Below are 15,001 nucleotides of genomic sequence, written 5' to 3'. Positions count from 1 at the left end.
ATTTGATATGTCCAACAAAGGATTTGACTAACCCTGGCCAATTTTGCGCAACAAGTAGACTCTGATGCAGCGGAGACAGGGTTGCCAGGTGGGCTGTTTTTTTTGTAGATTTAGACGTTTTTAGATTGGTTAGGTTGGAAATTCTCAATCCCATCTGGCAACCCTTAGCGGAGAGTCTACAGATATGTTTACAGATGTCGCACTGCTGTGCACACCACACTTTGTTAAAAGAAATAAAGCAAGTGCTTTTCTATTTATAATACATTCTACCGATGTAGTCTACCATTTGGTTTTAGTTATAGGCTATTGCTATAGGCTAATTTCGCAACGTCAATAACGCATCGGACTCTAAAAAACGCACGTTTTTTTTAACCTCCGTTGCGAAAGGGCCCCCGCCGCCACCTTGCGGGGGGGCCCCGGGATTTTGCGGTATGCCACTGGTTAGCATACTCTACTGCATACCACTAACACTGGCTCCCAACTTTATGAAATGTGATTCCCGACAGTTTAAGATCAACGGTCTCTCATAGACACGACATTTAGCGTTGTAACTGACATTTAGCATTGTAACCGTTTAGCATTGTAACTGACATTTAGCATTGTAACCGTTTAGCATATGTCCATTACGTTGTGATGAAGCGTATCGTTGTCATGACTACAGAGGCAATCACAATGTCACAATCACAATCAATGTACATTGTTGTCGAACGGTTTATGTTCAAATCAGACATGGGACCACTCTCAAACCACTTTCTGTTGGGTCATCAGGTTAATACTTTATTTGTTTGATTGTAGCAAGGAGAAAGAGAGAGGGAGACAGGGGGAACAAGTGGAAAGAGTTAAAGAAAAATGGAAGAAAATAGAGTACAGACTTTGGGAGAGCTGTGGCTACAAGCCTTTGTATCAAATCTAAAGACAAAGTCATCAGGCAACATTAAAACATCTTTTTAAGAATAACAATAACACATTTGAGGACTCTATGGCACAGTATTACCTAAACATGTTCACAATACCAAAAGGTTTTTATCCACCCCCCTAGAACTAGAACCAGCTTCATAGCACACTTTCGCCAACAAGATTCTCCTCAACTTTGTATTGTTATCATTTGCCATTTTTTTTTGATAAATTGACCATTTTGCCACCATACATTTCTTATGCCATTAAAAAGGCACCTTGTCAGTTGAAATCTGGACGATTCTCAATACATTTACTAATCAGTTAAAAGCAGAGGCACAATTCCTTTGAGCTAAACACACAGTAAATACTTCTGTCTCACCACCAGATTCCAGTCACTCTGTGCATTGATTTTCAGGGGTTTGGTTTTTTTGGTCAGTGATTAATTACCATGATGGTAAAACTATGGCATAAGAAATGGTGTTTAGGGAACACGTAACGTGTCCTTCTACTGAAACGGCCGCAGATAGGTAGGCAAGAGTATGAAGACGGCGTCTTTACAGCTGGGCTAGGGGTGGGGAGGGAGGGAGGGAGGGAGGGGTGTATTGAAACTAAAACCACTGAAGGAAGAAAAAAATAAAATATCAAAAAGATTTATACACTCCTGGGGATATGCTGCTTAGGCCGATTTGTTTTGGTTTCCTTTTTCGCACACGCGCACACACACACACACACACACACACACACACACACACACACACACACACACACACACACACACACACACACACGCACAAAAGGCTTGTAACCACACCCAAGAGGAGGTCTACGAGCCCCTGCCGTCGGTTACGCTGCGTTTACGCTTTCCTGCGTGGAACGAACAGCGCCACAGCACGCTCTCTCTCTCTCTCTCTTTCTCTCTCTCTCTCTCTCTCTCTCTCTCTCTCTCTCTCTCTCTCTCTCTCTCTCTCTCTCTCTCTCTCTCTCTCTCTCTCTCTCTCTCTCTCTCTCTCTCTCTCTCTCTCTCTCTCTCTCTCTCTCTCTCTCTCTCTCTCTCTCTCTCTCTCTCTCTCTCTCTCTCTCTCTCTCTCTCTCTCTCTCTCTCTCTCTCTCTCTCTCACACACACACACGCACACACGCACACACATCCAGAAAGTTCAAAGAGGTGGTGGTGTAAAAATGTGTGTGTGTGTTTGGAGGGGGGGGGGGGGGTAATTGGACAGCTCCCATAGTGATTGTGAAAAATAGATGTGGCAGCTGCTCTTTTTAAAGGGGGGTGGGGGGGGGTCTCTACACCGGAACAAACACGTACGAAGGAAAAAACAAAAAAAGAGAGATGGAGGGAGGGAGGGGGGGGAGAGATAGAGGAGAAAAAAGAAGAGACAGGAGGAAAGAGAATACTGGAAAAAAAACAAGGAAAAAAAATGGAGGGGAAAGATAGAGGAGAGAACAGGAAGACAGGAAGGAGAAAATAGAGAGGGGGAGAAAGTGAGTGATGTTGGATACCAGAGGAGATATAAACGGTTAGGAAGCGAGTGATGCTCATGCTTGGTGGATTACAGAAACCCACGTTTGTTGACATGTTCCTAGGACTACTGTATATACGTATACCAGACTCCAAGACAGCGTCTTTACAGGTTATTGTTTTTCAAGTCAGAATAATAACAGAAAAAATCCATCTACCTTTTTAATGCATTTTGTACTTCATTAACCTCATGACTAGAATTACATTCATATTTTTTAAGTGTACTCAAACCCCCCCCCCCCCACACACACACTTCTGTCTTCTGTCAAAAAGGGGGGGGGGTTAAAAAAAACAATAAAATCATAAACAAACAAAACAACAAAAGGTGTAACAAATAAAACAAACAAACAAAAAAAACATACAGAGAAGAGAGAAGAGATACACAAAACGGTAAAGTCCCCCACCAACGGGACAACATTTTGGGGGACCGGCAACAATGGCTCCTAAGCACAGAGTCCTACTCTAGCTCAGAGGGAGCCAATCACGTTCGAACCCCCCTATCTCCTCCAAGAGAAGAAGGAGAGAGAGCTGTACACACGAATACCCCCTAACTTAACTTGATCTTACTGTGCCTTCTGTCTGTCTGTCTGTCTGTCTGTCTGTCCAGCCATTGCTGTCCTTTCCTATGCCCTCTCAGTGAGAAGGAGAGGGGTCGTTTAGACCCATCTAGAACACTCCGTCGAGGGGTCAGATCTAGCTGCACCTCGTCCTCGTATCGCTGGGTCTCTCTCTCTCTCTCTCTACGTACAGTAATATCTCCGCTCATCGCAGAGACCACCCTCCCTGAGGGCGCCAGCTCTTTCTTTTTTTGTGTGTCCCTTCCTCAACTCTCGTTCTCTGTGTGACCCAGCCTTTTAATAAACAACAACGAGTGTCTTTGGTGGACACCAGGGGGCGCCAGGGAGAGAGAAAAAAGGCCACTGAAGATTAAAAGGTTTTGGACTGATTTTTTTGTCTTTTTTTTTTTCCTTTCGTTTTTTGTTGTTGTTGTTGTCAAATCCTTGGAAGAAGAAATGAGATGAGAGTACACAACAAGGACTGGAAGTGCAATGGTCTACACTACAATTCACACCCAGTGGCCAGCTACTGTGTTTTATTCCAAATAAGCTACAAGTGTCAAGCCATTTTCACTCCTCTTTTTTTCTAAGAGAGCTGCTCTCCAGCTGTTTTCACACACACACACACACACATTAAGGTACACTCACATGAACCCCTCACAGCTCACAGCTGGGGGTCATCTGGCCTACCGTGGTCTTAGGTTAGTGGAGGAGGCGGTCGTCGTCGTAAGCTTTGTCGTTTTACACAAATACAGAGGTTCTATTCCAGCCGTTATTAAAAGGTAAGCTAGCACTTGCTACTTTGTGATTTTGTAATGGAGGAATCACTTTCTAATGCACCTCTATGCACTGACTGACCTACTGACTGACTAGTTGACTAGTCCACCTAGCATAGGAATGCTGCTTTACACCTCAGAAGGGCTCAGCGGAATGATCAGCACTTAGATGGTAGACTCTGGCCCGTGTATGTGCATGCGTACACACACACACACACACACACACACACACACACACACACCCTTGCGCACACACACACGTACACATATTTGCACACACACACTTGTGCACACACGCGCTCGTGCGCACACAGCATTCCTATGCACACACACGCTCGTGCGCACACACACACACACACACACACACTCCCGCCAACAAACAAACAAACAAAAGTCCACCTTTGCGTACACAAAACGAATCCTACATACTGTGCATGTACATGCTCACATACAACTCTCACAGTCTAAGTTTTGAGCACTGGTTTACACAAGAAAGCAGAAGACACACGTGGTGTGTGTGTGTGGCGAGCAGACACACACACGCACACACACACACACACACACACAGCGTCATTTTATCGCTGTGACTCTCCGGCTGTGTTGAGTGATGACGCTTCCGGCCCGTTCCGTTCCCCTCTTCCCAGAACACATTCCTTCCCCCAGAGAGGCGTCTTTATACCCTCATTACGCAGTCACTATAAAGGGAAGCAGACTGAACTAATTTTTGCGGAAAAAACACACACCCTGTTAGCTGTTATTATTGTTATATTATAGATATTATCATAACAAGAGAGAGAGTCAGAGAGAGGACAATTAATCAAGCTTCTAGTACTACTAACACTACAGAAAAAGACAGGAGAACAGAAGAGAGAGGTGAACGGAAAAGTGCTCGAGGAAGGAAGAGGGGATATCCATCTGTCAGTATGTCAGTCCTGTTTTCCCTCCTGCCCTCCTCCTCCTTTTACGCCCCCTCCCCTCCTCCTCCTCTCCTCTCCACTCCCTCTCCTCCTCCCTTCATCCCCCTTTTTTTCTAATTCAGTGCCTAGCTCTGATCGCTACGTTTTACAAAAGAGTGGCAGGGGGGGAACTGTGCAAGTGTTCTCAGTAACCAAAGAAGCCCCCACGTTGCTTCTTCTTCTTCTTCTCCCCCTTCCTCCTCCACCTTACGGGGCCTGCCTGGTCTTCCACTACTTTGAGATATTTCCTCAGTTGTCTCTTTCTGATCCCCGTCCTCCTATGGCTTGCCGCTGCTGCTGTCTCGCTGCTTCCTGCTGCCACCACCTCCGCCCCCGCCCCCGCCGCCGCCGCTGTTAGACATGAGGCTCGGGTTGGCCACTAAGGGATGCGGCACCAAGCCCGCGTAGGGACCGGCGGTCGCGTAGTTGAAGAGCGCAGGGAGGAAAGGGAGAGGCTCCACCTTGTCCCCCGCGGCGGGGGCCATCATGTTCAGAGCCATGGGCAGGGCCGCCAGGTTGTAGGGGTAGGCCAGCAGCTGCGGTCCGTAGAGGAGGTGGTAGGGGTCGGGGTAGAAAGGCTGCAGCTTGGCCAGGTCCCGGTGGTTGGTGGGCACCATCTTCCCCAGGTGCCCGAAGGAGAGAGGCCCTGTCGGGTAGGACATGAGCAGGTGGTGGTTGGTGTGGTCCTGCTGCTCCTGCTGTTGCTGTTGCTGTTGCTGTTGCTTCTTACTACTCGAGCGGTAGCCGTGCGGCACAGTGAGGGGCAGGGGGAACTCCTGGACGGGGTAGCCCCCCCCGCCAGCAACAGCAGCCTCCCCTCTGTGGGGGTCTGTGGACATGGCTGAGGGGTTGTTGTTGTGGTGGTTGTCCTGGGGCTCAGCCTCAGGCGGTGGTGGCGGCGGCGGTGGAGCTCGGTGGAGCAGCAGGGCGTGAGCGGAGGGGCGCTGGTCGTTGCCGCCGCCCCCCCCCGCCCCGGTCGGCAACAGCAGCCTCTCGGGACCCCGCGTGCTGCGCAGGGTCTGGGCGGCGTGGCGGTTGGCCTGGACGAGCAGGTCCATGGCGGTCGGGGAGTGGCGGGGGGACTTAGGGGGGGGGCGCCTCTGCGAGGAGGGGGGGGGGCAGTTAGTAGTGGTGTAAGTGGCAGTGCATTTGGGGGACGGAGCGGGACTGAGCGGCTCTTCTTTGGGTACCAGGAGGGCAACCGCCTCCGTGTCTCTGGACTGCTCCTGCGGGCTGCTGTGGAACACTGCAGAACACGCCCTGGTCTGCTGCTGGATACTCTCTCTGTCCATCTCCCGTTCTCTCTCTCTCTGCTGTCTTTCCCTCTCTATGTCCCTTTCTCTTTCTTTCTGTCTTTCCCTCTCCCTGTCCCTGTCCCTCTCCCTCTCCCTCTCCCATTCCCTCTCCCTCTCCCTCTCCCTGGCTAGGATAGAGGACATGGTCAGGTCTTGTGCTTGGTTGGGACACGGGCTCCTGCACAGAGGCGGAGGAACCCTGAGATCCTGGGCCACAGGAGAGGAGGAGTCCTCGTAACCAGCGTGGAGGTGGAGACCCTTCCCCTGCACATGCCTCTCTTGGCTCTCCGTAATGACCCCCTCACGCTTCACAACACCCCCCACCACCCCTAAGCTGGGCAACGCGGTTGTCAAGGAAACAGCAGCTGGAGCAGCAGCAGAGGAGTTGATTCTGGCTTGTGAGGTGGCGGCGGGGGGTATATTTGGAGACGTGTTAACCGGTCCCAGGACAGGTGGTGCGGGGCTGGCTCTCCTCTGGATCGTGCCCCCCAAGCTCCTTTTCCTCTGGGTCCTATAGTCCAGACACTCAGAACCACTCATGACCAGCACCCCCCGGAGAGCGGAGGGTGGAGGAGGAGGAGGAGGAGGAGGAGGAGGAGGAGGAGGAGAGGCTTCGGGCCTGTCGGCTATGGAAACAGCCGGAGGAGTCTCCGGAGGAGGCCTCACAAACTGTGGACTGGGCGGCTCTCTTTCAGGAACGGAAGAGTTGTTGTTGTTGTTGTTGAGTTGTTTGACTTCAGGGCTGCTTCCGCTGCTGCTGCTGCTGCATGGTGCAGATGGAGTTTGGTGCTCTTCTGCTTTCACCTCACCACCAGGCTGGCTAGTGACACATTTCACTGACTCTATACATTCACTGCTATATTGTGTGTTGTCTTTTTGTGTAGGGTAGCTGATAACTGGAATAGACTGAAGGAGGAGGGGTACGACGACGTGATCGAGACTCCTCGTGGTGTCTAGGTCTTTGTTAACAGTGATAACTGTGGTCTCTGCTGCTGCTGCTGCTGCTGCTGCTTTTGGCTCTGGTCGTGTGTTGGTCTCCTCCCTCTCAGAGGAGCTGCTTAGCTCGTGGCGCCTCATGTGGCGGTTAAACGCCGAGAATGTCTTGCACACCTTGTGGCACTGTGGACAGGTGTGTCTCGCCAGCGATCTTCTGCTCAGGCAACTCGGGCTTGGGTTTCCCTTTCCCTCCAGCAGCAGCAGCACCCTCTCTCTCTCCTCCCCTCCCCCCTGATCCTCCCCCCTGATTTCCACGGAGTCTGTCTCCGCCGTCATCCCTTTGTCTCGGTCCTGATGAGACAACCCGGTGGCTTTGGGTGGTGGCGCCACGACGGACGACAGGGGCTCCGGGGTGGCTTTGGGGGGGTGCTGGGTCTTCTGGTGGTCCTCCAGCTGGTCCCGGGAGGGGAAGGGGGCCCGACAGAGGAAGCACACGAACTCCAGCAGGTGGCTGAGTTCGTGCCTGTCCCGTTTCCTGGAGCTGGAGAACCAGCGGCCGCACGTGCCGCACTCCGACGCGCTCCCGTCGTCGGACCAGGATCGGCGTTTTATTCCCATCGGGAAGACAGAGGAGGGAGCCGTTGCCGGCGGTGACGAGCGGCTCTGTGACGTCACAGAAGGAGGAAGTGGGCGTTCCGTGGGCGGCCGGAGTTGAGCAGAGGAGAGAGGTGGTGGGTTGCTGGGCTTAAGATGGGCCTCTTCCCCAGCCTCTTCTTCTTCTTCACCACCCTGGTCGTCTTTCTCTTTCGACAGGATACTGGACACACTGGGGGATTCGGGTGTTTCGGGTGCACCCTCCTCTTGCTCCATGTCTTCCTCTTTAACCTCCTCCTCCTCCGGCTCCTTCTCCTCCTCCTCCTCCTTCATCACCACCTCCTCCATCACCTCCTCCTCCTCCCTCTTTCCATCATCCTCCTCCTCCTCCTCTTCCTCCTCCTGTTCCTCTGCCTCTGCTTTACTCGCCGCGTGGTTCACAAGTCTCTCTGCCCTCCTCATCAGCCTGAGGGAGCGTTTGTAGTGCAGTTTGCTTTGCCAGTTCTTTGCCCTCTGGACATGAGCCTGGGCCTTCTTCTTGGGTTTGTAGGAGTAGTAGGGCCTCCACAGGTCATCCTCCCCGTCGCGGTCGCTATCCCCCCCCTGCTCACGCACCTCCTGACGGAAGTAGTACTCTCTGACCTTGCCTGGGGCTTTGGGGCTCTTCTTCCTGCTCTCCCCCCCCTCTCCTTCCCTCCTCTGCCCCCCCTCTGCCCCGAGGCTGGCGCTGCGGTGGGTGCGGTGCTTGTGGTGGTGGTGGTGGTGGTGAGAGTGGGAGTGGGAGTGGCGAGGCTCCTTGGGGCTCTGCAGCGACGAGGGCTCCGCCGTTCTCTTGGCTTTGGGAGGAGGGGGGCTTTTGTCCCTCATTAGGTCCGTCTCGGAGATGCTGCGCTTGACCATGGCCTCCTCGCCTATCCGCACGGTGATCTGGCACAGCGGCCCCACCCCCTTGCCCCCCTCTGACCCTGCGGAAGACGTGGAAGACGGTTTGGTTGCGGTGGTGGAGTCACTCTTGCTGCTGTGGGTCTTACGCCCCTTGTGGTGGGTCCTGCCTGTCGTCTCCCTGCTCCCTGACCTCTCGGTCGAGTCCGAACTGTCTCTGGCTCTCTTCCTGTAGCCCTCTGTACTCTCCCTATGCTTTTTAATAGGTTTTGGACTGGCCTTGTGACTGGGGAGTGGCTGGCTGTCACTAGCTTCAGGGGAAGAGGAGCTGTTCAGGGGGCTTTTCCCTCCACCAGAGGTGACCTGGTTGCTATGGACGATGACAGAGGATGACACCGCAGTCCCGTGGACTATGACCGAGGGCTTAGAGTGGTGGCCGTAAGCGATGACAGAGGACACGCCCATCTCCGGGCCGGCCACGCCCCCCTTGGGAGCTTTGACTCTACTACTACCGGACACCTTGGAGCTGCTGCTACTGCTGCCGCTAGTCTGCTGCTCTCGCTCTGACGCGCCCTCTCTGCTGCTGCCTTTCCTGACTTGGGGGGGCAGGTCTGTATGGGAGAGGGGAGGGGCCAGTGCGGAAATCTCCGCCTGCTGCTCTATGGTGAGGGGGAAACCGTCGGGGAACTGGTCTGGATCAGGCTTCACAGACTGGGGGGGTCCACCGGGGGGGCCACCGATGAGGCTCTGTAGTTCTCCGGGACCCAGGGCGCCAGGGGGCAGGGGGACGGCAGAGGGGTCAGCGGAGGAGGGGGGCAGCAGCAAGCCGTCGGCCATGGAGTCGCTGTAGGTCTTGTAGGGCCTCTTCTGGGAGCGCATGGGGAGCAGGCGGTAGAGTTTCAGGGCGTTGACCTTCTGCTTGTAGCCGCCGTTGGCCGTCTTCTCGCTGGAGATGAGGCCCGGGCTGATGCCGTGGAAGGCCTTCTGGTGGGTCTTGAGGTTGTAGTAGGTGGCGAAGGCCTCCCAGCAGAAGATGCACTGGTAGCGGCGCTCGCCCGTGTGCCACACCTCGTGCTTGGTGCGGTACTCGGCCAGGGCGAACACCTTGTCGCAGAAGTGGCAGGGGTACTTGCGGCGCCACGAGTGCACGTTGGAGTGGCGCTTGAGGCTGGACAGGGTCATGTAGGAGCGCTCGCACACCGTGCAGAAGTAGATGACGTGGCCGTCGACCACCTTCACGAAGTGGTCCTCCTCCCCACCCAGCACCTCGTCGCCGGGGTGACCCTCGAGGAGGGGGCCACCACGCCCCTTCTTCCCCAACGACTTCACCCTGCCAGGCTCGCCCGACACCAGCCCCCCCTCTCCCACCAGCTCCAGCTCTCCCCCCTCCACCCGTACCAACTCTCCCCCCACCACCCTCACCTCCCCTTCCTCTAGGGGCTCCTCTTTGGGCTGGAGGGGGGGGAGACCGGGGGGGAGGGGGTTGGAGGGGGAGTGGTGGAGGGTGGCCGGGGCCGGGGCCAGTGTCTGTCTGCAGCAGGAGGCCTCGTGGGACAGCAGTCTCTTGTTATGGATGAAGGCTTTGCCACAGTGCTGGCAGCTGAGGGCCCTGCCGCTGCGGTGGAGTCGCATGTGCGCCGTGAGCGAGGAGGCGGAGCTGAAGAGGCGGTGGCACACCCCGCATATTAGCTCAGGCTTCAGGCCACCATCTGGGGGGAAAGAGGAGGAGTGAGGAGGAGGAGGAAGAGGAGGGGGAGGGGGAGGAGGGGGGGTGAGAGACTCAGAGGGGGGAGGGGGGAGAGGGGGAGGAGGAAGGAGTTGGTGGAGGGTGGGCGTGGGGTGGTTTGGTCTTATGTGGTGGGGGCTTCCCCCCTTTGCCCCTTGTTGTTTTCTTTTCGTTAAACTGGTTTTCTCCTTCCTCTCCGCGTCCCCTTCCCTTTGGTCCTGATAGGCCACCGCGCTCAGGTTGCACAGGATCTGGGCCGTCTCCGAGGGGGAGGCCATGCCGTTGGACAGTCTGTGCTTCTCCTCCCCCCCCTCCGCCGGATATCCCCCCCCCCCCACAGGACCGTTGGAGGACCTGGGTCCTGAGAACCTGTAGAAATGTCCGTCTGATGCCGCCACCCCCCCCGCCGCTTTATGACTTTTTAGAGGCGGGGGGGATTTGATGTCCTTCCTGCCGGCGACTAACGCGGTAAGATCCATCGGGGCGGCGGAGGAAGAGGAAGGGGAGGAAGAGGACGAGGAGGAGGAAGAGGACGGAGAACCGCCGCCGTCGCCGTGGCGCTTGGACGGCGGCTTAATAAAGGGTCTCTTCTTGACGTCCGTGGTAGCGTCCTGTTTCCACGACGACGACGACTCCGACTCCTCCTCGTTGGAGCTCTTAGAGGCCGCGGAAGAGGAGGAGAGGCGGCGGCGGTGGTGTTGGTGGTGGTGGTGGTGGTGGTGGTGGTGGGGGGGGGGAGAGGACGAGGCGGGCGAGCCGGCGGGACTGTGGCGGTTGTGAACGGTGAGAGCCGAGGCAGGCAGGGCGGCGCTGAGGGGGAAGCTGAGGGTGATCTTAGCGTTCTTGGGGCCGTCGTCCACCCCGTCCTCTAGCTCCTCCATCACGGCGTGCCTGTCCCCCCGGCCTGTCCCCGTCCCCTGCCTGCTTTTGCCCTTCATCACCACACCACACAGGTCCTCCTCCTCCTCCTCCTCCTCCTCCTGCTCCTCCTCTACTAGGTCGGGGTCAGCGGTTCCCGAGAAAGGCGGGGGCAGATCCCGAAACCCGAAAGGGTTCTGGTTATATAACAGTCTCCTCCTGGTTCCCTCAGAGTTCCCTCGGCCTCGGTCTCGGTGGCAGCCCCCTCCCCGGGAGGTGTAGACGTAATCCAGCAGGTCTGACACTAACACTCTGGTGGACTGCAGGTAGGGTTGTAGTTCCTCCTCCAGTGTCCTCCTCCTCCTCTCTGGTCCTGAGGAGGTGGAGGAGGGGGGGGGAGTCTGCAGGAAGGGAAGGGGGGTGGTGCCTGGAGCCGTAGGAGGCGGAGGCACCGGCGGAGGCGGGGAAGATGATGTCAGCAGCAGCAGCAGCTGGCGGAGGAAGTAAGGGCTGCTGCAGGCTGCGGCGGTGGAGTCGTCGGTCTGGTGGCGGCGGAACTCGTGGAACTCGATGTCGTCGTCGTCGTTGCCGGCGGTGACGAGCGGCTCTGTGACGTCACAGAAGGAGGAAGTGGGCGTTCCGTGGGCGACGGCCGGGTCGTGCTGCTGCTCGTTCAGGCGTGGGAGGAGGAGGCCCGCGTGGAGGAGGGGGTCCCACACCGCCGACCAGGACACCATGACCGGCCCCCAAAAACTGAAGAAGAAAAACAAGAAGAAGAAGAAGAAGAACAGGAAGGAATGGATCAGCATTATGAAAGATGGGATTATTGACCTTTCTTTTCATTTTCTGCCTTTCGAGTGCAAAATAACAGCATCCGAAACACTCAAACACTGTGCAGCGGAAGCTGTTATTTTGCACTTTATTGTATTGATACTCTTCAGATCCAGCACCTCAGCAAAGGGGGGGTAAGAACACAATAAACGGTAACTCTTTACTTTAAGTGGCTCTATATACATATATGCACACCATGACTGGCCCCCCAAAACTGAGACAGAAACAGAAAAAACAAGAAGAAGAAAAACAGGAAGAATGGATCAGCATTATGAGAATTAAATGGTAAATAGTAAATGGACTGCACTTATATAGCACCTTATTCCAAAGCGCTTCACAACGGCCTCTCATTCACCCATTCACACACACATTCACACACCAAGAGAGGTAAGCTACCATGCAAGGCGCCGGCCCGCTCATTGGGAGCAATTTGGGGTTCAGTGTCTTGCCCAAGGACACCTTGACATGTGGCCAGCCGGGGTTCGAACCACCAATCTGCCGACCTTGCGATCATTAGATGCCGGCTCTACCTCCTGAGCCACAGCCGCCCCATTTATTATTGACCTTTCTTTTCATTTCTGCCTTCTAAAATGTAAATGTATGTAAAAGATTTAACAGCACACGCCAAGAGTATTGTATGCTTTAACACTTTAACAGACACAGTAGTATAATAACACAATAAATGGTAACTCTTTACTTGTAAGTTGTCCCTATACATATATGCCCCTACCTATATGTAGTAACCCTGTAATTACTGTAGTAACATGTAACATTATTGTTACATAGGTAATAAATAACATGGTATATGGAGTTACAACTCAAGAGGCGGTTTCTGAAACAATACGAACCATTCAAATCAAATCAAATCAAGTGTTATTTGTATAGCACATTTCTCACAAAATGTGACCCAATGCGCTTCACATGATGACAGAGCACGCAAGCAGGCAAGGGTAAAAAACCTGTACACTGTGCATCCAGGAAAATTCCCTTGCAGCCCTCTCTCTACTCATAGAACGACTACTTCCAGTTTGCCTACTAGCACACACAGCAGCAGCGGCCCCCAAACACCCCCCCCCCCCCCCCCCCCGGGGGACCCCAGCCTCCCCACACACCCAACCCGCCCCACCACCACCACCACACCCGACCCAACCAACCAAGCACAAACCATTCAACTCCATTACTATGCAATTACCACATGTATGTACTACATGAAACATATTAAAACAATGTTGTTACTACAGTAATTACAAACCAATGTAAAGTGTGAAACCCAAACCAATACTGATCTTTAAAAAAATCATAAAGGCGCCAAATAAATCAGGAATGGCGATAGAGAGGGAGGGAGAGGAGGAGGGTGGGCAGAAGGGACGAAGGGAGGGAGGGACGAATATGCGTCAGAGTTGGTATCTAGATTTCAGCGCACCACCACCAACACTTGGTGAAAAGGCATTCCTAGGGATCCATCTCGCCCGTGCCACAAACATTCTCTCCACTCCTAATTGGAAGGCGTTCAGATTTAATCAAGAATCACCCTGGAAATAGAGTGTTTGACTTGCATCCATGTCCTGAAAACTTAAAATAGAGCTCCCCCTCTCTCTAACGGACAGGGGGGAAAGGGGGGTGGTTCCCATCACAGGGCTGCTGCCCATTCCTGGCAGTGGTGGCGAGTAGCTGCCGGGCAGGAGTCTAACCATTATTTGTGAAGGCAAGGGGAGGGGGGGAGGGAGGGAGGGAGAGAGAGGGAGAGGGAGGGAGGGAGGGAGGGAGGGAGGGGGGAGGGAGGGAGGGAGGGAGGGAGAGAGAGAGAGGGAGAGGGGAGGGAGAGAGGGAGGGAGGGAGGGAGGGAGGGAGGGAGGGAGGGGGGGAGGGAGGGAGGGGGGGAGGGAGGAGGGGAGGAAAGACAGGGAGAGAGAGAGAGGGAAGGAGGGAGGGGAGGGGAGGAAAGACAGGGAGAGAGAGAGAGAAGGAGGGGAGGAGAGTGATGTGTGTGTGTGTGGGGGGGGGGGGTGTTTTTCCGCTCTCTGCATCCGGTTCTGTCGCAGCTAAGCTGGAGGGGACGAGCGACAGTCGACAGTCGGTCGGCTTCCTATTTCCATTTCTAATTTGACCGCCATGGCCGACCGCGGACGCACTCTCTCTCTCTCTCTCTCTCTCTCTCTCTCTCTCTCTCTCTCTCTCTCTCCCTCTCCCTCTCCCTCTCCCTCTCTCCCTCTCTCTCTCTCCCTCTCCCGCAATCTACGTATTCATATCAGAGGAGCTAGAGATTTTTTTAGCCCCCGCAATAGGCAATTTCAATTGTTTCATTGTTTTTTTTAAAAAACCAACTGCCTGTTCTGTGGTGGTGGTGGTGGTGGTGGTGGTGCAGACCGGGGAGAGAGATGGCTGCTGAGGCCTTAATGATGCGACAAGAAGGGAAGGGAAAAATCCTCAGTCATGCTTTTTCTGCCTGCGTTTTTTAAGCAGCCAAGGCAGCCAGGCAGGCAGGCCTCTGTAAAATTCCACAGGCAGCCCTGAACAGGCAGAACTAGGTCAGCACTGTTATTGCAGAGGGAAGAGAAGGGAGAGAGAGAGCGAGAGAGAGAGAGAGAGCGAGAGAGAGAGAGAGAGAGAGAGGGAGAGAGAGAGAGAGAGAGAGAGAGAGAGAGAGAGAGAGAGAGAGAGAGAGAGAAGGAGAGATAAAGCGAGATAGGGAAAAAAGAGTGGGAAATGGGGAGTCAATGAGAATGGGAAAGAGAGAGAGAGAGAGAGAAAGGGAGAGATAGGAGGGCCTAGCGGTAAACAAGGACGCAGCAAAGACGGACAGACAGACAGAGCATAGTCAGATATACACACATGTACACACACACACACACACACACACACACACACAAATAAATTGGTTATCCATGGGGAGGAAGTACTTGTAAATAACATGCAAAACAACAGGGTTGAATCTGGGTACCAACCACGCCACAGACAGGGACAGGGTTTGACAGGGTTACACAAGTGGAAGGAAGGACACATATAGAGGCTTTGAAAGTAGGGGGACAAAACACACACACACACACACACACACACACACACTAAGGAGATACCAGGAGAAATCGATTGACACATATCCAACGCCCCCATCTACACCACAGCTACACTATCACCAGACATAATCTGTTCGCTATGTCAACAGACAGACC

The 15,001-nt window shown here is 54.2% G+C and overlaps 2 protein-coding genes across 3 annotated transcripts in view; one reads left to right on the top strand and one right to left on the bottom strand.

Annotated features, from left to right (window-relative positions):
- sat2a.1 (spermidine/spermine N1-acetyltransferase family member 2a, tandem duplicate 1) overlaps positions 1-15,001 on the top strand; it is a 119,429-nt gene that overhangs the window by 84,137 nt on the left and 20,291 nt on the right. The window lies entirely within an intron of this gene.
- zbtb4 (zinc finger and BTB domain containing 4) lies at positions 4,988-11,737 on the bottom strand (the record flags this gene model as incomplete). The annotated part of the gene is made up of 5 exons (XM_080544187.1): positions 4,988-5,809; positions 6,110-10,150; positions 10,295-10,798; positions 10,904-11,367; positions 11,428-11,737. The coding sequence occupies 5 exons, from the start codon at positions 11,735-11,737 to the stop codon at positions 4,988-4,990; spliced, it is 6,141 nt and encodes a 2,046-aa protein (XP_080400313.1).

This window comes from Nansenia antarctica (genome assembly GCF_963989245.1).
Source record: "Nansenia antarctica genome assembly, chromosome: 13".
NCBI lineage: Eukaryota > Metazoa > Chordata > Actinopteri > Argentiniformes > Microstomatidae > Nansenia > Nansenia antarctica.
The sequence above is the reverse complement of the archived record's forward strand: the minus strand, read 5'-3'. Positions and strand labels throughout refer to the sequence as shown.